Source organism: Carettochelys insculpta, chromosome 4 (genome assembly GCF_033958435.1).
Source record: "Carettochelys insculpta isolate YL-2023 chromosome 4, ASM3395843v1, whole genome shotgun sequence".
NCBI classification, from domain to species: Eukaryota; Metazoa; Chordata; order Testudines; family Carettochelyidae; genus Carettochelys; species Carettochelys insculpta.
The window spans coordinates 122,523,841-122,546,867 of NC_134140.1; the positions used below are offsets into that span (position 1 = coordinate 122,523,841).

The 23,027-nt window shown below is 41.7% G+C and overlaps 1 protein-coding gene across 5 annotated transcripts in view; it reads left to right on the forward strand.

Annotated features, from left to right (window-relative positions):
- MAPK10 (mitogen-activated protein kinase 10) overlaps positions 1 to 23,027 on the forward strand; it is a 117,661-nt gene that overhangs the window by 20,293 nt on the left and 74,341 nt on the right. For all 5 annotated transcript variants that reach the window (XM_074992007.1, XM_074992002.1, XM_074992003.1 and 2 more), the window contains one exon: positions 22,262 to 22,391. In XM_074992007.1, coding sequence (XP_074848108.1) covers positions 22,262 to 22,391 — 130 coding nt within the window. The remainder of the gene's footprint in view (positions 1 to 22,261; positions 22,392 to 23,027) is intronic.

Sequence of the window (23,027 nt, forward strand, 5' to 3'; positions counted from 1 at the left end):
CAGAAGGACGGATTTGTAGTATCAAATCAGATGATTTTTAAGCCATTCTGTCTATCTAGATGCTGGTCATGGTTCTGCATGGGTCCTAGAAGCATAAAAGTTGCCAAAGGCCTTTTCTTCCTAGAACAGCCATAGAAGAGGATTTGGTACATCTAAGTATCAAGGTTTTTGTGAGACATGGGCGACAGATCATAAAGGGTAATGCATGGGAAAGCACTGGTGACTAACATCAAGTCAAATTCTATCACTGTGTGAGAATGACAGCACAAGGACACATTCTCAGAATGGGAGCATTGAAATAAGGACATAAAATTCTAAGTAAGTGTTCTAAGGAAAACTCTGAAATACTGGCATTATAAAAAGAGAGAGAGAGAGAGGGAGAGAAAGCCTGCTATACAAAGTATGTTTAATCCCATTGCATACATGTGGAATAATTATAAATGTTGCAAAACAGCAGCCCTGTTGAAATCATCTGGTTATCCTGAAGTTCATGGCTTCTTTATTTTGAGTTCAAGGGAAGGTTTTTGTAAGTGCAGAGGTAGAACACTTCTTTGTGAGCAGGGTTTCATGCATTGTCCCAGCCACTGATGTGTCTGTAAAAAGGATTAGCTGATTAAATGCCCTGAAGGGGCAATGCCAAGGTCTGGGTGGCACTGAGGGCTGGCTGCACTGCCCCGCCCCCTTCCTCCTGATTCTTTGCCCTTTCCAGGAGCATGAAGCCACCCCACACACGCCTTGCCCCAGGGCTCACAGTGGCTGTCAGCCCTGTTGTATGGGAGAGCATTTAATGGATGGCAGGTGGTTGTTGAAGTAGCAGTGGAAATGTGAAGTAATTTAAACCATCTGTCCATAAGATTAAAATACCATGGCAGTATCTCAGGTGTATCATTGGTTTCTTATCGGAGGGGTAGCCGTGTTAGTCTGGATCTGTAACAGCAATGAAGTGTCCTGTGGCACCTTATAGACTAACAGAAAAGTTTTGAGCGTGAGCTTTCATGAGCACAGAGCATCTGATGAAGTGAGTCTGTGCTCACGAAAGCTCATGCTCAAAACTTTTCTGTTAGTCTATAAGGTGCCACAGGACCCTTCATTGCTATTGGTTTCTTAGTGCATTTGTCTGGAAGTTCTCCTTCAAGATGGCCCACAAAGAGGTTGGCATCGGAATATCCATTGATGTTGCCCTGGTTTGACTTGGTTTCATTGGCTTAAAGAAGTACTTTACTTGAATGGTCCCATATAATATGTGCTAACTACTTATGCTAAACTATGGGTTCCATCTTGTGTTTTGCTCTGAGCTAGGAACCTCTTTCCCAGAACTGAAGAAGAGCTGTTTGTGGCTTGAGAGCCTCTCTCTCTCACCAACAGAAGCTACATTTATGCTGCATAGTTTTTATTATGAATTATTATTATTGAATCAGACAATTAATTTTCAGCAAACCCCTGAAGTTTTCCAGTGCTCAGAACTAGTACTTCAGTCTCAAGTCTTGCTTAAAATTGTTTTAGTTATTACAGAATGGCAATACCTGAAACCCAGTACTTTTCCCTCGAATAAATTGATACAATCATTGATAGGATAGGGCTTCTGTTAATACTCAGAGGTTTCTGAAACTTTGAACCACAATAAACACATGGCAAACTTCAAGCTTGGCTGACTCATCCCACTGTTGTGTTGTTTTATTCTGCAGTTATGATTCATATTCACGCTGGAGAGTCTCTTGTTTTAGACTTTCTAATTTGTCATCACTCTGAAATATTTAATTGCGCATATTCATTTAGCTTTTGACCAGATTAAATGTTTACCCTTTGACCAATATCTGGAACAGTAACTCTGACTTTCCAGTGCTACATTTGTGATTCATTTCCCAATGTCAAATTTGATAAATCCATTTGGAATCTGAATTGTTAACAACTGCAACTTGAGGTTCCAAGCACCCACCACTGTCACCAAGTGCATGAGGGTTGCAAATGGTCAGGGTTTGGCTCTGAGTCTTTAAGGAGTGTTTGTGAAGTAGGATTTGACTGGACAGGGGCAGATCTTTTTAAGATGTGATTATTGCAGCCATCCTCCTAGTAGGACTGCAGAGGCGATTTGCTGAGCTACTTGGGTGTGAGGCAGGGGAAGTATGCCCTGGGATTGTTCTCCCTCCAGCAGTTTGGCTGGATTCCAGAGGGAGCTACCATCAGCCCTGTTAACATAGAGGATGTGTTGCCACTATATTAAGCTCTTGTGCAAACTAGAGGGGAAAGAAAGCTCCAGAATGTGCTTTGAAGGCTGCATAAGAATAAAGGACTTTTATTCCACTTCTGCTCTACCTTCTTATAACTTCTTCCTTTCCTTAATATTGTGAAATAGTGAGGAGCAGACAGCTGAAAAGATACACATTTATCTGCCCATAATATATAGCCACATCTGAGGCAGGATGAAGACCCATTTTTTAAATTAAATGGGGACTTGAAATATATAAAGATTGTGCAAGAGTTATTGTTAGTACAGTATCTTCTTTTTTTGCTTAGAAGCTTAAAAGCAATAAAAAAGATGGGATGACATGTAATTATTTGACAAAAATGATTCTTCGAATTTCTATAACGTCCCTTTGCTACCTCAGATGCAGAGGCTTCTGCTAGGAGAGACGTTGCCACATATTTCATGCATATCTTCTCATAGTTCATTTTTCTTTGCCAGCATACAGAAATCTGAGCGAGCATTTCGATTCTGTGACCATGACAATGTGTGATAACGCGCACTTTGGTATAACAAGCCTCCTTGTCGGTAGCGTAATTTCAGGTTTTGGTAGGGGGTGATGTGGGGCTGACAGCCAGACAAGCCCCCAGGGCAAGGCAGGAGAGGGCCCAGATCCTTACACCTGAAAGGACTGCAGTCAGTCCTCTGGCCCTCCCTCAAGCTGGCGGAGTGTCAGAGAGACACAATGCCACTCCAGCCCATTTGAACTGCTCCATATGACAGTTCAAAGGGGCCAGGATATCACAGCCACCTTTGAAGTGCTGGCCCGGGGGCAGTTCTTGACCTCCTGTCGTGTGTGTGTGTGTGTGTGTGTGGGTGGGTGGGTGGATGGGTGGTTGGGCTTCCCCCTTCCCTCTGGGAGCATGTGTGTGTACACCTGCTTTAAAAATGCCTCCATCAGTAACTCAGGGATGTGGTGCCCTGGTGGTACACTTGGGAACAAGCACACATGACCTCAATATTGGGCACAAGAGAAAAATCACTCCGTTCATAGGTGAAAAATCTAGAGAGAACAGTGCCCCATACCTCAGCCCTCTGCCTTCTGAACCCTCCAGACTCCACACAACACTTAAATTTATTACAGGCACTTTTTTATCACAGTGCCCTCCCTGCAAGAGGGGGTGGGGGCTGGGGTAGGTTGTGATAGTTCACTACCTGTAAGAAATTTGTTACTTTCACCCCAGTTAAGAATAAATAGAAAGGATTGGAAAGAGGTTCCAATCCTAGTGTTTCTCTAAGGATATCAGAGTATAAACATCACCTCTATGACAATTATCACCCCATTCACTGAAGGTACTCAAGTTTGAGAGATTCTGTTACCTTCAGAAATATTAAAAAGAGAACAGGAGCCAAGATTACTTACCAGTTGGAAGAGAAGGATGGTACAGGAGACACAGAGCTACAAAATAGCTGACTGCACAGGGCAAGGATTTGTTGTTTCTGCACAGTAACCAGTAGCAAAGGCGCTGTGGGAAAAAGTCTTTTGAATTCAAAAGTACATTTGCTCTCCTGTTGAGGAATCAACATTTGTGTATAACAGTTCAGGCCCTACCTGGTAATCTGACCCAAACCATTGTGCAAAGTGGAACTAAAGGGAAGAATAACCCCCACTGGGGTAATATCATTTCCCCCCGACCCCCAAAATTGGAGAGTTGGAAAAAACAGGAAAGCTTTAAGTGTAATTTAAGCAATGTCCTGCAGTGGCAGAGTTCTTTGGGGAGGAGCAGGGTGTGTGTGTGTGTGTGTGTGTGTGTGTGTGTGTGTGTGTGTGTGTGTGTTGCTGGCCCCCCCCCTTACTTCCCTAATGCCCCCCTCGCCCCTTGCTGTCTGAGTGTTTGCTCTCTGATATTTTCACATTGTGTTTCTCTCTTTATAAGAAACTGGTAACTGTTGCAGTGTCATCCCATTTCCTCTCTGAGGCCTTGCCTAAACATACAGTTTAACTAAATTGGTTTATAAACTAAATAAATTTGTACAGCCCCCAGTGTGGACATTTACATTGGTTTAAGAGAATTCTATGTTGATTTAGCTTAAACTGATTCTTTATGGGTGTACAGTGTATCAGTGTAAGGCACTCTCAAGCTGATTTGACAGTGTCCACACTATGGAGTTTTAATGTAATTAAGTCCATTTCCAAACTTACTTAGTTAAAGCAGTCCAACTTTCCACTGCCAATGATTTCCATAGCTCCTGGCTCTCCCCTTCTGTTTTCTCATTCCCCACATCTGCCCATCTCAGCAGGTTTTTAAATGATCCTTTGATTCTCCTTTTGAAGTTGCCAATTTTTTCTAGTATAGTTGAGGGGCAGGCAAGTTTAGGTTAAAAATAAAGTTTGGGTTCAAGTCTGACTGTTGTCCACAAATCTCAGTGATTCCCTGATTTTACTCAAACTTGCTCCTGCATTCCAAGGGTGAAATCCTGGCCCCATTGAAGTGAACAAAGAGTTTTGCTATCAGCTTTGATGCATTCAGGATTTCACCGTAACCTCGAGCCAAAAGCTCTTCAGGGCAGGCCTGGGGAAGGAGGCCAGTGCTCTGCTTTTCAACTTTCCTCTGATCATTTGCTTTTGCATCACCACTTGTCTGCCCACTCACATTTACACTGGTGAGGTTCTGTCTAACAGATCCAGATGCTGGTCTGGTGTGGACAGTTATGGTTTCCACACACATTGCTTCTTGTTGTTCTGAAAATTCCTAGCTAGGAACCAGTCTCTAAGCTGTAATTGCTGTGGAACAGGCAATGTTCACCAAACAATCTATTTTCTTTTTGTGGATTCCCTATTGCTCATCTCTTAACCACCACCACCCTCACACCCCACCCCCCATTCCATCCTCTCCCTACTGCCTCTCTCTTTAATTTCCAAGTAATTTCCGGCTCTAAAAGATGAATGTTATTCTCTGTCAAATAACATGAAAATACACTTCCTGAAATGTCATGTGCCTTGTCCAATCCATAAGCAGTAAATGTAGATTTTTTTTAAACTGAAGGAGAAATCACAGCTTTAGGAGACATCCAATCTTCTTTACTTTTGTAGCTCAGTTAAAAGAATATTCCTGCACTGGGGTAACGTTATAGCTCTTCTCTTGATTGTGGTTTGTTTGCCATTAGATTAACCATTCCATGAACTTTTGTATTATTTTGCTAGAATTCCAGTGCCACCTTTTGCTGAGCACATCAGAGTCTGTACAGTGATAAAATAATGAGAGCTGTCATATGGAAGAGATGGGGATGGGTTGCAGAGAAATAAACCAACAGCAAAACAAAGAAGTAATTGAATCAGAAATAGAAAAAATAAATACTGGTAAATCATAAAAGAAACATGGCTTTTGTCACTTGAATTTCAGTTTCAGACTACTAGTTAATCATTATCTAATAGTTATATATTAGGTTATAACAAGTATGCACAGTGGTGTGCAGGAAATGAAAGGAAGTTGTCCTTCTCCCAGATGCCTTGCATGCTACATTAAACTAATACAGGAAATATGATGGCAAAAAATGAAGGGGGAGGAGGGAAGACGTCTACAACAAATTAAAAAAAAAATAGGAAGCAAGTAGTTGTGAGTGCATCTTGAAAGATCAGATGACCTTTAAGAACAGAGGGAGGCAAAAAAGAAAGAAATCTGTGGCAAAGGATTAGGATTCCTCAGTGTGAAAACTCACCTAAAAAGAGGATTTTAAAAGAAGACCTAGAACCTGAAAGAGAGGATGCTTTAGGGAAGGAGGGAGGGGGATCCAGGCACAGAGAACAGAAGGGAAGAAGGGTCAAAGTCATGCAGGGTGTAGGAGAGAAAAAGTGCATCAGAAGACTTTGTTTAGAAATTGAAGTTGCCTGCAATGGGCAGGGGAGCAACAGAAACAAGACCTGAGCTGTAGGCAAGGCAGACTTGTGAACTGTCTTGAAAATGAGGAAAAGGAGGTGCAGAGACTCATATGGTTCTAAGCCACTTTTGTACCCACTGATGCTTCATTGTATAACTGGGACTCCTGAAAGAGCTGTCTATAAATCTCTGCAGTTCTGCATGTTACAGGGCTGTCCCACCATGCCTTATGCACTACAGTTTGAAAGTGATTCCTTAGGACTGTCTCCCACATTTCCTGTGCCAGGGGAACCCCCATCCTGCCAGATGCAGACACCTTTATGCTGCTGTAGCCTGTTTGCCCCCAGTACAGTTGCTGGAGTGGGGATGAGGCTATAACTCAAAAAAGTTGTAATCTTGATGTAGAAAGAACTGTTGACCTAATGTAGTAGTTATAACATTGTTCTAGAACTGTAGAAAAGTTATAAAAACAGTTCCTTTTTTGGTTTATTTATGTTAGTGACTTCATGTCCCAGAGACAAAAATATTGGTGAACAGTTAAGCAAAAAAGAAGCTTGAGTTTGAGATGACACGTCACAATTAAATTATAAAGCGTGACACATATATATATATATATATATATATATATATATATTGCCTGCCCATCAGAGGAGTAACTTCATTTTCAAGGGTTGGGTTGAAAAGACTGTAGCTATCTGTGTTGCTGCAAGCTGTCTGTTCAATGTAATATTTTTGCATAATGATTTCTTCAGAAAAGACCATGCATATTTAGTTTTGTCTTTTCTCACTTTTAGATAATCTCTGTTATTCACACAGTATGGCAGAGTTAGCAAAGGACTGAAGTATTCTGGTAAAGTATTCTGGTAAAAGTTACAGTTCTGAAAAGGTTGCTGTGTAGAAAGCATCCAAATAATTGCAAAAATCTTGTTATTTTATGCTAAGGCACTTCTTGTAGCGCTTTCATAGAATGTTAAAGATGGCTAAGGATCATGTCTCATTTGTGAGCCAGATATTGATCAATTTCCTAGGTATAAATCTTTTGACATTCTTGACTTCGATAGACAAATTTGAGATTGACACCTGTATAAATTGGATTGGAATCTGTTCCTATGTTTTGTAAAGTGCCATGTAACTATGGAGTTGCACACAGTGTCTGTTGTAATAACTGATTTTTCTAAGTTTGCTGTTAAATATTCTTTTTTCAGTCTTTCATATAGTTCTCTGCATTCAGAATCCTGGCTATGCCCAAGTCATAGTAGAGGGAAGCCATGGAAATAAACTTCTATTTATGGATTTTGACTTGTTGCTAATCTACAAGCATTTGGGCCAAAATCTCAATTATATAAATTGTATAGGCTGAACCTCTCTAATCTCATATGCTTGGGACCTAACTGGTGTCAGACAAGAGAATTTTCTGAACAATGGGAGGTCAATATCATCTAGCAGCATCAACAACATTTTCATTGCATACTGGTCTATTAGACTTTTGGGTAAATAACAGCATATAACACTGCGAGCCAGGTCTGGTGGCTGCAAACAAACTTTATGAGACCTTTGGAAACTTGTCCACACACATAATAATTGGTTGTCCAGCTAACTAAAATCACGCTGGATTATGGCTGTTGCTAGATGTGAGGGTTCCGGATAGGAGAGCTTCAACCTGTACTAGACCCATGGAAGTTAATGAAGCTGTGACAGTTTATACCAGCTCTGGCTCTAGGTTTTGAAGTAGAAAATAGATAGTGTTGACCAGAGTTGGGAATATGATTAGGAATACTTTTTGGGGTTGACTTGCCAAGTTATCTGACCAGAAAGTCTCTACGTTTGCCTTCCACCCCAGCTGCAGACATTAAGAGCTAATAAGCTCTATGTCTGGAGGCAGGCCTCAGGAAGTGCAGCAATCACATGTACACCGTGGGTGGTACTGAATCAGAGCCATTTTTATCGCAGTCAGTCTTAGGATCACATGCAATAAAATATCTAAGGTGACAACCACCTAAATGGATTCGCTCATCCTGGTTGGCATCATAAATTCAGCCTGAGTATACACCATGCTCACAGTCCCCCCCCGAAGACTCCAGGAGTTGAAGGACCAGCCTCATTCTGCTGGAGGACCAGGGGTGCAGTGAGAGCTAAGAGAATATTACAGCAGAGAAAACCAAAAGATTTAAAGAGGTGCTAGTAGTAGTGAACAGAGAAGATAAAGGGGAAAAGAGTTTGAGGAAGAAAAATCCCCTCACAATACTATCGGTCAAGGGGTATATATTCAGGCTGCATTTATGTTACTAACTGTGGCAATCAAACCCCTTTATGAGGTCATTGCTGTAGATATTTTATTGTGTGTGATTTTTAGTACCAGTTGTGATAGAACTTGCTCTGATTCAGAACTACCCATATTGTATGTGTGATTCCTGTGGTTCCTGAGGCCTGCCTCCAGGCATAGAGCCTATTAGGTCTTAATATCTGTACCTGGGTGGAGGGCAAACTTAGAGATTTTCTGATCAGATAACATAGTGAGCCAACTCCCAAACCAGTATTCATAGAATTATGAGGCTGGAAGAGATCGCAGGAGGTCATGAAGTCCAGCCCCCTGCCTAAAGCAGAACAACCCTAATCATATCTTCCCAGTCAGGATTTTGTCAAGCCAGGACTTAGAAACCTCTAGGGATGGAGTTTTTACCACCTCTCTAGGTAACCCATTCCAGGTCTTCAGTACCCTCCTAGTGACATAATAGCCAACCTAGACCTACCCCACTGCAAGCTGAGACCATTGCTCCTCGTGGTACTGTTTGTCACTACAGAGAACAGCCTCTGTTTCTTCTTTGGAACCTCCTTTAGATACTTAGAGGCTGCTACCAGAGCCCTTCTATGGACTGAAAAAGCCCAAATACCTGACCCTCTCCCTCACAGGTCATGTGTTCCAGCCCCCTAATCATTTTCCTTGCCCTCCCCTGGACCCTCTCCAATGTGTCCACATCCTTTCTGTAGTGGGGGGCCTAGACTTGGATGCAGTGCTCCAGATGTGGCCTCACCATTGCTGAATAAAAGGATCTACTTGAAATGCTCCTGTTAATGCACCCTAATATGCCATTAGCCTTCCTGCCTACAAGGGCACACTGACTCATATCTAGCTTCTCCTCCACTGTAATTCCCAGGTCCTTTTCTGCAGAACTGGTACTTAGCCAGTTGGTCCCCAGCCTGTAACAGTTCTTGGGATCCTTCCATCCCAAGTGCAGGAATCTGCACTTGTCCTTGTTGAACCTCAGCAGATTTCTTTTGGCCCAATCCTCCAATTTGTCTAGGTCACTATGGACCCTATCCCTACCCTCCAATGAATCTGCTTCCCTTCCTATCTTAGTGTCATCCTCATTATTCCTAATCATAATCCCCACTCTGGTGAACAGAGTGGCAAGCCAGCCAGTTGGTTCTCAAGGTAGTCACAGCTATAACTCACTGTAAATGTGGCAGCACTGGAATGAGAATTTTTCTGTGGGCAGTGCCAGCTAAAAACATCTGTAATTGCTGTTATAAGAAAAGCATTTTCTGTGTGTCTGTGTGCAGTGCCTAAGGTTTAAAAGGAATGCATTTTTAGTGTGCTTGTGCCTAGGTGCCTCATTTCCTCTTCTGGTCTGGATTGCACTCTTTCTGTCCTTCTGGCCAGATGCCCAGACTGAGAGGAAACTGCTTTCTGGCTCGATGCCCAGACAGAGGGAAAACTGAGAGGAAACTGGTTCTTGTGTACCTTAATACTTAACTCTTCTGCGGCCATCTTTATAATATAGTTCTGCACATTATTGGATTTGTGGAACGTGAGTGCATGCGTAAAGGGTCTTGGATTGATTGTTTATTGGTAAGTGGTCATGTTAGGATCTGGCAACTCGCCCTTGCAATGACAGGGAAGCTGTTCAATTTGGTATCGTTGAGTGTCTGGTGAGTGGGAATCCACACAGGTTGGGTTCCCCACTTTCTGCTCCCCACAGATCTGGGCCACGGCCCTAAGCCAGCCAGGGTAGTACTCACATTATCTTGGGTTCCCTGGATAGGGTTTCATACCTCTTAATCCACCAGTACCTCTTGGCCTTTGTTGGAGGATAAGGATCCATACCCCTCATCCTTCTATTTTGGGACTTCTTTAAGTACTTTTGGGACTGGTCTGGAGTATTCTTGGTGTGTTTGTCCATAAGGAGGGGACACCTTCCAGTCTGTAAAACTTCCAGTTTTAGAGTTAAGTGATTGTGTGATGTTTCAGTAGTTTCTTGGAGTCAAGTTTTCTCCTCTCTTGTGGGAGTGATCTACAGAGCAGTTAATTGGCATATAGAGATATGAGTGAGATGGCAGAGTGGGCAAAAGCTATAGGGTGCATCTGGAATCATACATTTGCTGTTATGTTCAGCTGCATGGAGGCAGCCTGGAGAGACTAAGGGATGTAAAGGGCCTGCAGGACCACAGAGATCCACGAGGTTTGGTAAGCCTTTTTTCTTTCAGTGAGATAAAGAAAGGAAAAGTAGAGCTTAAAGAAAGCTTAAAGAAGTTGCCATGCAGTTTCTCATAACCATTTGTTGTTTTTTGAGGAAAATGGTTGCCATGCAAACTGAATCAATTCAACAGGTTCAGGCAACAGTGGCTGAGAAAGAATGAGTGATTGAGGATTTAAAAGAACAGTTGTGTGATGCTTCTGAGGAGAAGTTGATGTTGCTTCCCAAAATAGAGTGGGGTTATCATTCAAGACACAGAATTGGAAGCTCAGGCACAGAAAGAGAAAGGAAACCTTTGAAAGCTATGTAAGCACTTGTGGCTTTGGTCACAAGATCAGATTAAAGAGCTGAAAAGCCAGTACGGGGAACTGGGGAGAGAGAAAACATAGTGAAAGGGCTGGACTCTGACTCAGTCAGTTATGAGGTGCAAAGTGCAGAGAAAGAGAAATCTCCTCAGGCTGAGAGGAAACCTGAAAGGGAGTTATCGAAGACTCCTCTTTCCATTGGGTTGGTGGAGACAACAGAGGTCCCCTCAGTTAAGGGGACAATGACTCATGACAAAAAGCAAGAAAGTTGGCAGCAGCTGAGATGCTACCATAAGAGTTGGAGGAAGTGGCTAGCCGGTTAGCAACAGGCAGTATGACAGAGGAAAAGGGAAGCCCTCTGGCCACAGTGTCAGAGGAGGAGTTAGACACAGTCGCAGTCCCAGAGATCGGGCTGGAAGCTGACACCATTTTGTTAGATTCAGATTTGAGTTTGGAGGAGGAGATACCCATCCCCTTCTATGCAAGCTTCTACAATCTCCCCCTTCCAACAGTTACCAGGGCCAAGGCAATCCCAGAACAACCTCCCATTCCCCTTTTCCCCCCACCCAGTGACAACAAAGGTTGCAGAAGCTGAAATATCCTTTGACAGTTACCTTGCTAAAGAACTAGAGCGAACAATACTGGAAGATGTGCAAACTCCTTATCACCCAGCTGTAGGAAAAAGAACATGTGAATTTGCAGCCCAGAGTTGTCAGTCTCCTCACCTCCCCGTTATGGTAACTTCTTACAAGAAAAGGAGTCCTCAGTTTTTTCCTTCTGTGGGGATGACCCTCAAGGTCATCAGGAAGTGATGGGTTCGATGGAGTGCCCTCAGTCCAATGGTGCATAGCAGTGTCGTCCCCAATCCCAGCTGTGCCTCCTCAAGGTACTTTGAGGAAAGTTATGCATCAGTATAACAAACCCTTTAACAGTATTCTATGATTATGTTTAAAGCTACACTAATTTAGTTTACCTGAAAGACAACAGTAGACTTGTCCCATCTGTACAACGCATTTGGAAAACACAGACAGAAGGAGAGCCCCAAAGGCCTGAAATATGCTTCCTTCACCTTTACAAGGAGAAATACTGTAGCAGCTTTTTAGGAGCTCTGCTCTGAATTGCCCACTGTGAGAATATATATTTGATTTATAGCTTGTAAGCCTATATATTCAAGTCTCTCTACTGTCCTAAATCTTTCACTGTTTTATTCTATTCTAGCAGTAACACAAGGCCCTGCAGGGGATCGTACCCTGTTAGAAGTCAGCTTTAGCAGTAGTTTAGCCTGGTATTAGGGTGATTTATAAATAAGAGTTATTAGCTGTGATCTTTCTGTGACTGTTACTGAAATATGTGTGACAAAATCCTATCTTTAACAATAATACAGCCAAAGATGATAGCGTGTGGGTGAGAGTCATCCTTTTTACCATTTTGTCTGAACTTGGCTTGTATCAGCCTTAGAAGTGGTTAGTATCTCTCCATGCAGGCTAGCTTCCCATTTTGAGAACTTCTGGCACACGGCAGCTGAGAGGGACAAGTGATATTGTAGAGCCCCGTACTGCAAATGGATCTGAGGGGGTGGACTACTGGGATTTGCCCATGCAAATCATTTGTAGATGAGGGACCCAGAGGAACACTTGTGTATTAATGCCATACAAAACTGTCAGGACTTCTGATGGCAAATACAGGGGTTAAGATCTGAAAAAAGTGACATTTCTCCCTCTGTGCAGAACTTGTACATTTCGATGAATGTGTGATTGTTGTGATAAAGGGACATTTTCCCTCCTGGCTTTTTGCTTTCAGTATAGAGCAAGGAGAAAACTGAATAGTGAACCTGCAAATATGATCTCCTTTTCCCACTCCTGGCCTCACCATTAACGAGAATTTATTCTAATAGGTTGAGTATAATTATGATGCAGAAGAGATTGTTTTGGTTTTGGTGGTAGAAATAGCAGATATATTTGCATTTACAGTGGGTGAAAATAAAATCTATCTGCCTCCTGTTGGGACTGAAGCATCTTCCGATATGGCATAATGTTAAAGCCCAGTGTTGTTTGAAATGGAAGGGAACCAGTATTTACAAACGAGACTGTTACTTGACTCTTAAATGTAATGGCTCTAATGAGTTTGCAGCAATGAAGGAAGAAATAAAACATTACACAGAAGTCAGTGAACATTCGATCATGCTCCCTCTAAGCAAATTATTTCCCTTGGAATAGATGGATTCAAAGAACTCTATTGGGAAATGTTAATGCTTAAATGCCAAACACTATCCTAACCAAAAAACAAAACCAACAACAAAAAGCCCACCCCAGACACATACTACTAGAATCAGATTAAATGCTCTGACTGACTGTGATATGGTTTAATAAGGGAAATAGATACTTCAGGTTTTTAAGTGTGAAGGCAATGGGTGAGACTTGCTGATGCGGTGCCTCTTGCTGGTTATTCAGGGAATCAGCTCATTTCAGCCTTTGGAGCACCTTTAGCTGGTGTCTTGCCCACAGTTACCTGCTTGTTCTCATCCGCCTATGTCAGCACCTGCTTCAATCCCAGACCACAGGGCCCTCCCCTCAGGCTGCTGCCATCCCACAGTGCCCTCACTCTCTTCTGGGGGTCTCCTGTTAGGGAACCCTGAGCCCCCATTCCTACCTTGTGTCAGTGTCCCTCCACCAGTCATCACCTATCCCAGTGGTTGGCAACAAAAACAGCAAGGCAAGCCATTTTTTCCAATTTGGTAAAAACTCATTAATTCAAGCACAACAATGCATGTGAATACAAGATGGTCCTAAACAAATAATGTCAAGCTATACTTTTTTGTAACCGCTATTTTAAGAACAGAACACACACAATAATTTGTAATGCAACACAGATTTAGTGTAGGACATTCACAAACTGTTTAAATATTCTGTTTCCTCACACTTTACGTGTGTATTTGTACCCCTGTTTTCCTGACTTTCACTCCCCAACCTTCTCTCTCTCTGGAGGACTCTGGCAGGACTTATCCAACATTTTGAGATCATGTATTGTTTGCTGTTTAGATATGAGTTGCTCATTTTTGGGCTCTTAGACACTCACCATTTATCAAAAATAATCATGAGGGCTACATCTACACTAGTCCAAATCTTTGAAATGGCCGTGCAAAAGGCCATTTCAAAGATTACTAATGATGCACTGAAATACATATTCAGCAGGTCATTAGCATGCCGCTGGCCACGGCACTTCAAAATTGCCGCTTTTCACTGCCGCACAGCTCGTCCACATGGGGGTCCTTTTCGGAAGGACCTCACCAACTTCGAAATCCCCTTATTCCCGTCTGCTGATAGGAATAAGGGGATTTCGAAGTTCCCGGGGTCCTTTTGAAAAGGACCCCCATCTGGATGAACAGTGTGGCAGTGAAAAGTAGCAATTTCGAAGAGTCGTGGCCAGTGTCATGCTAATGAAGTGCCGAATATGCATTTCAGCACCTCATTAGTAATCTTTGAAATGGCCATTTGCATGGCCATTTTGAAGATTTGGGCTAGTGTAGACGTGGCCGAGGGTGTTGTTTTTTTTACTTTGCAGTGTATAGTATAGTACACAAAGAAGTCCTTAAAGAGCCTCATGAGGCTTTGGAGATGGAGGTTGCAGACTCTCTGATCTAGTCCTTACCATAGGGGAAAACTTCAGTCTGAAAGGGCTAGTCATTATTAGCAAGGGGTGGAGGCATCATACACTCAGGCCTTATCTAAGGCCCCGCAGCCTGGGGCTTGCCTGGCCAGAGCTCCTCTGGCTCACCCTGCCTTTCCCCAGCTCTGCTCTATGTTAGGAGGCCCTTAGCATCCCTGGCAGCTAGGTCTCTCCTACTCCACAGCAAGACATTTCTTTCCTTCCCTCCAGGAACTCTCTTTTACACAGCCCTCTGCTGGGCCCTAATTACCTGCTAAATGCTGCAGCTGCTCACTCTTCAGTCTCACCTCTCTCGCAAGGCTGGCATTGACCCTTGCAGGTCCAGGGCAGGGCAGATGGATCATCACAGTGAGGTATACAGACTGTGTTGTGGAAGTGGGATAAGGAAACAGAATGCGACAAGTAATAAAGCACTATCAAAATGTTGGGGAAGAATGAAAAATTTCCTTGTTGTCCCTGAAGTAATCAGCTAAACATCTGCTTTGCGTAGCCCTGTACCACCAATTAGCCCTGTGTAACAGGTGTGTCGATTTTTCAGGTACTGTAATTCCAAGGGATGTTGGGATTTCAGATCATGTAAATGATGCAGCACTACATGTGACTTCTATGTGTATCTGGTATGCTATGTTACCTTGAATGAGCCCTAGTATGGAGTGAAGACCCAAGTCTGAGAGCCTTATTCTGCTCTCTTGACACAGAATACTCTCTATCAGGAGTAATTTAATGTATATAAGTGAATTTGTGGTCATTTAAAAGTGATGTAAAAGTGCATTCTGTCTTCCCATGTCTGTGATTGACCATTAGCTAATAGTCTAATTCAGTTTTTCCTTTGTTTTCAAAACTACTTCAGACAGTCTGGGCAGGATCTTCTGGTCCATTTCCAGTGCAGCAGAGCAGCCCTAAAACTACCATAGTTGGCTAGCTGTAGATTCTCCTTCAAGAAGGCAATTCAGAGTTGGCACAGAGCACCTGTATTAGCTCCTAAATCCTCTTTCCCCTTCCAAACTCTGCCTCCCATTGGGATTGCAGGTTGTGACTGGGATGTCCTTTTGCCAGGAACATATACTTTCTGGAATTTCTCCTTGGGGTTATAGGTTGCTGTGCATAATTTAGAGCAGCTGCGAGGATGCTTTAACTTGTACCGGGTGATGACTGGCTCCTGGACCATTGATGGAGAGCATTGATGGCTTAAAATAGTGCTCCATCCCCAACCAGTTGTGAACCAAGTAAGCAAACCAAGACTAGGGACAACATACCTGCTTACCCTGGCCAATACTCACTGATGAACCTATCTTCCACAAATTTGTGCAGGGCTTTTTATCCCAGTTATAGTCTTGGCATTTACAATATCTGGTGGCAAAGAGTTCCATAGTTTGATTGGGTATAGTGTGAAGAATACTTCCTTTTGTTTATTTTAAGCCTGTTGCCTATTAATTTCATTTGGTAATCCCTACTTCTTGTGTTATGAGGAGTAAATAAATAACACTTCCTACTTTCTCCACACCAGTCATGATTTCATAGATCTCTATCAGAACCCTCCTTAATCATCTCATTTCCAAGCTGAAAAGTCCCAGTCTTTTCAATCTCTCCTCAAACAGAAGTTTTTCCACGCCCCTTTCCAGCCTGTCACAACACCGGGACAGGGTCACACCCTGAAGGCTACAGATGCACACTGAAAGCAGCACTGTGTGAGACCTTTTCCCAGCACTCAAATATGCAGCGCCCCTGCAAGATGAATCCTAAATAAATCTGGCTTATGCTGTATAGAGTTCTATAGAGTATAAGATCATACTTGCCCTCTTTTTTCAATATTAGGAGAGAGATGCTCAGAGTCCAGGTAACAGTTATCTGCACTGCGTCTATTATTAAATAACACTGGTTTCATTAAGTATGAAAAGGTAGGATTTAAGAGGTCATAAGATAGCACACAGAGAACAGAATAGGTTACTAAGCAAAGTAAAACAGAATATGCAAGCAAAGTTTAAAAATGTTAAAGAAACTAGTTATATGTAATATTTCACACTCAAAGTTGTTCTAATAATCTTCACAGACTAGACATTTTTCCAGCCAGGGTCCGGTTCCTTCCCCCACTATACTCTTAGTAGTTTCCAGTAGTCATCTTGGGTCGCTAGCCAGGGAGAACTGGCAACCAGCATTACCTGTCTTCCCACCCTTAAATAGGTTTTACAAAAGGCATGAATCCTTTGTGTTCAGACTTTCCCTCTGCAGTTGTGGAATAATACAGCATCCAATATGGATTCCAGCATCAGGTGGCATGGACACATGTCTTGAAAGGACCCACCATAGTCCCTGTTCCAAGGCTTACAGGAATTTTCACAGATTGTTATCCTGAGTTTTGAGACATTAAGTTCTTGAGTATTATTAATGACCCTTGTTTGTCATGACTACGTTAGTAACACAGGCTTATACTTCATATTTCCAACTTCAAATACGGAAACAATACATGCACACAAGTATGATATATACATTGAGTAGATTATAACCTTTCCAATGACATGTCACATGAAGTATTTCATATAGAGCATATTTCAGTTATGTGCTATTCCTGTCATAAGCTTATTTTCTTAAAAAATATGGTGTGCAAAATCGCACATACCTTGACCTAGAGTGGAACATGCACAGGGACACTCATCTCGAAAAACATCAGTTATTGCACAAAGTGAGTAACAACTTATTTTCACCAGACCAGTGGACCTGGCAGTTGCTTCTATACCAGGGGCTACCCTATTTGGTTCTGAGGGAACCCCAGTGAGGTCAGGACCGAGTCACGTCATCACCTCAGGGTGATGCACCACCTTTCTCGGGTGATGATGATGAGCAGGATGACCCTTTGCCATGCCTCTCTAAAGCTGCACCTTCATGTTACCAGTTAGAGATAGACATGCATGTCTGGCAGCCCAAATTGTCATTGCCATCTCCTTTACCCCTCCCACCTAATTGGCCAAGAACATTAGACTGCCTAATCCACTGCCCTCCATAACACTCCAGTCTCCCTCACTTACAGGCCCAGGATGAGGAGGCTGAAGAACAGGATGCACCTGAAGGAGATACCTTTTCACCTACCTATAGTTCATCTTTGTCTCTTGCTAGTACTAAGTACCAGAACCTCAGCAACCCCAGCTATAGGTGGGGATCCATCTGAGTACTGGTTCCTCTTTTTTTTTTTAATTTTTTAAACAAAAAAGCACTGTGTAACATGCCCATCCTTGCATGTATATTTATACCTGCTCAACTGCATTATACTTGGTGCCACTTCATGAATCTGACATGAGTTCCAGCCCGCGAAAACTTATACCCACAATGTTTTCGTCCTTAAGGTGCCACAGGATTCCATTGTGAAAGAACTTCAGTGAAATTTCTAATATTTTATGCTGATGTTCAGATGAGATCTTTGAGGGTAACACCTCATCCATTTGTCCAATGGAGTAGTTAGATATCTCACGTCCCAATGTCCACATATATCTGCAGTTAGTCTACAATAATTAGTTCTAAAACCTGTGCACAATGAATTGCATATACAGCGTTAAGAGACTCCTTTTGAAATTGAGGCTTTCAGACTTCATATATTGCCGTGTGTGATAGAATTTAAAGTATCTACATATATCTTCTTTACATGAGATACAGCGTAATCCAATGCTGTCTTGTTAACAATCATTCACACCTAAATGTGAAAGTGACAAACCAGAGATTAGGCTCCACAACATAAAATTGGACAGGTATTTTTTAACTTCCACTCAGGGCTGAGGATAAAAAGACCAGATAATTTGAGCATTTATCTCCTCTGTTACCATCTCCCATTTCATACAGCTCATGACAGATATCCTGCATTATATATTTGACAGTTGGAACTATCTATCTGTACCACAGTCTGGCATTCTCTCCAAGAGAATGCAGATTGACCTGCCCCTATTTAAAATGGTCTGCAGCAGCAGCTCAGCTGAGCCACTGTATTTGTCAAATTGCCTTTCACGGTGAAGAGATATTCTATTAGCGCCTTAGCATTTCAAGAGACACATAAGAGCACTAGCTGGAATGCCTCACCACTGGACTGGACTGTCACACTCTACCTCATGGGGTATTGCTAGGGGCATCCTGGCCAGCAGGTAACTTCTCTTTGTCTCCTGCCCTGCACTTGAGAGATCATCAGTTTTAATGTTCCATCCATTCCAGGAATATATACCGGGCATTCGCCCAGAAATCACTGTTGTATGAAGTGAAAAGTGAAGAAGGCCTGGGGGTTGTTTTATTTATTACTTGAAGCAGCCCCACTGATATTAAAAATAACTTTTGAGAGACTGCTGCTGATGGAGATGGGGTTTGATTGCATTTTCTAATCCAACTCTTGCCAGTTGATTGTGAGCAGCTGTGAACTGATTTAAATGAATAGTTGTCTCCTTTTGCTACAACTGGAATAATATAGTAGGCACCTGCTATGAAGCACACATTGGTCACAGTAAAAAAAAAAATAAAGTGTACTTTAAAAAGCATCAAAACATGATGCAGTATTTCCCTGTTGTAATGTGAAATTACTGTGCTTGCTCTGATACCACTGTGAGGTTACTGGTGGTAAATGGTGAACTTGGTAATGATCATTAGCATGCCATACAGGTGTAGAAGAAGATGGGACGCTTAAAAGTTCATCACAATTTGACCTTCTATATTTGGTGGAAATTGATAATGTCGGATGCCTTCTACTTGATGCCAACAGGAAATCTATACTTATTGCTCCAGAGGAAGGAGGGAAAGGCCCAAAGTCCCTACCAATAAGCCATGCATATTAAGGAGATTCCTTCCTGACCACAAAGCTGAAACTTCCTTTCTTGCACTGGATGTTACAGCTTATGGCCTGATCTACAGCTTACTAAAGTACATGGAGAAACGTAATTGACTCCATTGGGCTTTGGAGCATGCACTGTGTAGGGGTGGCACAGATTTACAGTGTTTTTTTATGTTTCGTAGAAACTTTAGCACCATGTTCATGATTATTTTTTAATTATGTGAAACACTTTCCTGTTCATTTATACTGTGTTAAAGGAAAATGTGGGCTATCCTTTTTTTTAAAAAAAAAATGAGAATCCATTTTCAAAATTGAAGGTTATACTGAATATTCCCACACGATCAGGAAAATATTTTTCAAAATAGGCAATATAAAAAGAATAAAAACCTTATGGTAACATAAAACTTGGATTTTGGCAAAGAGAAAGTAAAGTTACAGATCAAAAGTTTTGAGTTAAACTCTAAAACTGGAATGGATAAGTTTAACTGAATTCCAAAGCACAATTAAGAGAACTCTTAAGAAGTTGCTTGACATTAAGGAAGCACATCCAAAAATGTGCTGAATAATAATGCTTTCCTGAAATGGGATCTTAATTTCAGAAAAGACATATATTTGATTTAGAATATGGGGATTGTGTATCTAAATGTCCATAAATCAATTAATCAATAACATCTTGCTTAGAGTAGGAGAATATATCTGGCTTTTTGAATCTCGAAAAGCGATTGCTTCAGAGAGAATATCTATAGTGGTAGATATCTAAAGTCAGGGAAGAGGGCATTTTAAGTAATAGGAAACCTTGTGAAAAGAGGTTTTTTTTCACAGCTATTCTTCTAGGATGCCTGTTAAAGCTATATCACAGCTTTTGTTATAAGTCACACATTTCAAAATTGAATATTCACTCCAGTCTGATTCTTGACCTAGACAGATGTCAGTACTGTATGTCTGGGTAATTTAAAGATCATGTTATTTTGTGGCATATTGCAAGCGCAACATTGAGAGTTGTTTTCAGCAATGTTGGAGTTAAATAGATTGGGTGAAATGCTGACATCAGCAATGTCAATTGCAAAACTTCCATTGACTTGAATGGTGTCAGGATTACACCTATGTCTTAGTTGCTCAGGAGGATCTTTTAATGTGCTAGTGGTTTATAAAATGGCAGTGATTCTTTATTAATAGAATAGCTTTTAATGTCCTGCTGGAGAGGGAAAAGAAAAGACTCAGTTGTGCCATTTGGAAGGGTAAATTAAGCACCATACAGTTGTTCAGATTCAGATTCATGGCGTTGTTGATAAGGCCGATGTAAAGTTATTTTCAATTTTCATTGGTCTTAGTGGTTTTTCAGTCTGCTCTGGGACAGATGCTAGTGGCAAGAAACATTTGTGCTTTTCGTTATCGATGGAATAATAAAGGATAAAAGAATAATGGATGAGACTCTAATAATGGGTGTATTCAAACAGGAATTTGTCCATTAAATTAAGCTGCTATTCTTTGTTTTTAGAAAAAAAAAATCCTAGAAATGATTCCTAGGAATGTATGATGTTACCAAGCAATGGAAATTGATAATATATAGTTTGAGGTCATACCAACATTCTTGGTAAATTATGTGGTTTAGGTCATGTAATTCTTCTTGTCTAAAACAAAATTGAATTACTTGACTGCACCACAAGGAGAGAAATTATCATGAAGAGTGTGGTTATTATTTACACTGTGAAATTTGGCTGGATTTATTAAGGTCAACTTTTTAACATCTGAATTTACAAAATTGAAGGTGCATGTCCTTACTGGGCTCATGAGTTTGACAAAGTGTGTCCCCAGTAGCATGACTACCTTCAACTTTAATACTAATGCATGGTGAATAGCAATCCCACAGTTCCTGCTGCCCATTTGCATTCTGGTTTTGGCTCCCAGTACCTGATGGGATGGAAGCATGACAGCGTGTGTGTGATCTTGAGTATGTCATTAGCCTCCCATTATGTGCTTATCTCCCTCCACCCTCCCCACCCACTTGAAAGCAACAACAAACAATCTTTTTGACCCTTTTTTCCCCTGGTTATCTGAGTAGATGCCACACCAGAGGACTATGGACTCCACTTAGCTGCAAACTGCTACGGCAAGCATAGCAAACACCTTGCATGTTATACTGTGGATTGTCCACACCCTAGCCATATGATGCTGGTATGAGGAAGAATGTGAGGAGGAACTAAAACAGATATTCAGGAACCCATTGAGTGGAGCAGTTGGCATATGCTGGCAGCAGTCAGGCCTGTTAACAGACCAGAATGCTGATTCTGGTCCTGGGAGACAAGCACAGACTGGTGGGAACCACATAGATACGCAGTTATGGGATAATGCTCAACATCTACAAAACTTACACATATCTAAGGCTACTGTCATGGAACTTTGGAATTGGTTTCCCTCATCCTCAAGCACAGCAATGCCGAAATTAGACCTTCCTGGACTGTTGGGAAACAAGTGGCAAATGAGGCTCTGTATACTGTTGTAAAGAGGTTTGCTTTGCACTGAAAACAGCAAAAACTCACAACTAATCTAATCTTAAATCATCACCCACTATTCCAAGTAAAGATGAGGACTCTTGCCTACAGAGAGATATTTCTGAATCTCTTTGCTTCCTTAGGTTTTTCCTAATTTATGGTAAAATCCATCTTTTATAGTGATTTTTTATGCTTAATAGGTCTTTCATCCATTTGCACATAAATCTTTTGCTGCTGTTGAAATGAATAATAAGTAATGGTGTGTTTTCTGTTCTACTGCTGGGGGATCTCAATCCCTCTGTGTTTGTGGATTTCCCATACCCATTATTCCCATGCCTGTCTTTGTAGTTCTGATTAATTCAGCAGACACCTGACCTGAATGGAACTTTCAGGTACCCCATGTGCCCTTAAAACTGAAGAATATCCATTTAACATGTATAAATCTTGTATTTGTAATCACTGCAGTGCTGCATATGATGCTGTCCTTGATAGAAATGTGGCTATTAAGAAGCTCAGCCGACCATTTCAAAATCAAACACATGCCAAACGAGCTTACAGGGAGCTGGTCCTCATGAAGTGTGTGAATCATAAAAATGTAAGTTTTCTTGTGGGGACCAGGGGAATGCTTAATTTGTTGGGAGAAACAAAGGGGAAATCTAGTCTCTTCGTGCTGTAATAAGATACTTCAATTTATGACTTATGCTATTTTAAAGGCTAGATTGTGACCCATACTACACACCTACATATCGTAAAAAACGCCAGAGAGGGCTGCCGTAACTTTGGTTCTGGCACACAGGAGTCAGCATAGCTACTCTCCATCGTGGTCCTCCTCCAGAAGAGGTGGGGAAAAAATAGATGGAATTTTGGCTTCACGTTCTGTTTGTTGGTATTGGCCAGCAGCAAATTAGGGTCCTCCCAGGAGCATGGAGGAAGTAGGAAAGGTGTTGCGACTTACTAGGACGTCTTTGAATTATGCTACCTTCCAGGAGCTATTTCTACGGTGGTGCATTGGAAACACACCCCTCGTCAGAGCTCTACCTAAAGTCACAATCTAGCCTCCAAATTGGAGTATTTGTTTGTAATGCCATCAGGAAGTTTCTGTTTATTGATAAGAACCCATGGTTCACAGTGGGAATCTGATATGATTTTTCTCTGCAATATTAAGAACCTACATGAATGATTCCTACATTACCAACTGTTTGGATAGTTCATACTAATGCTGTGTAACTAG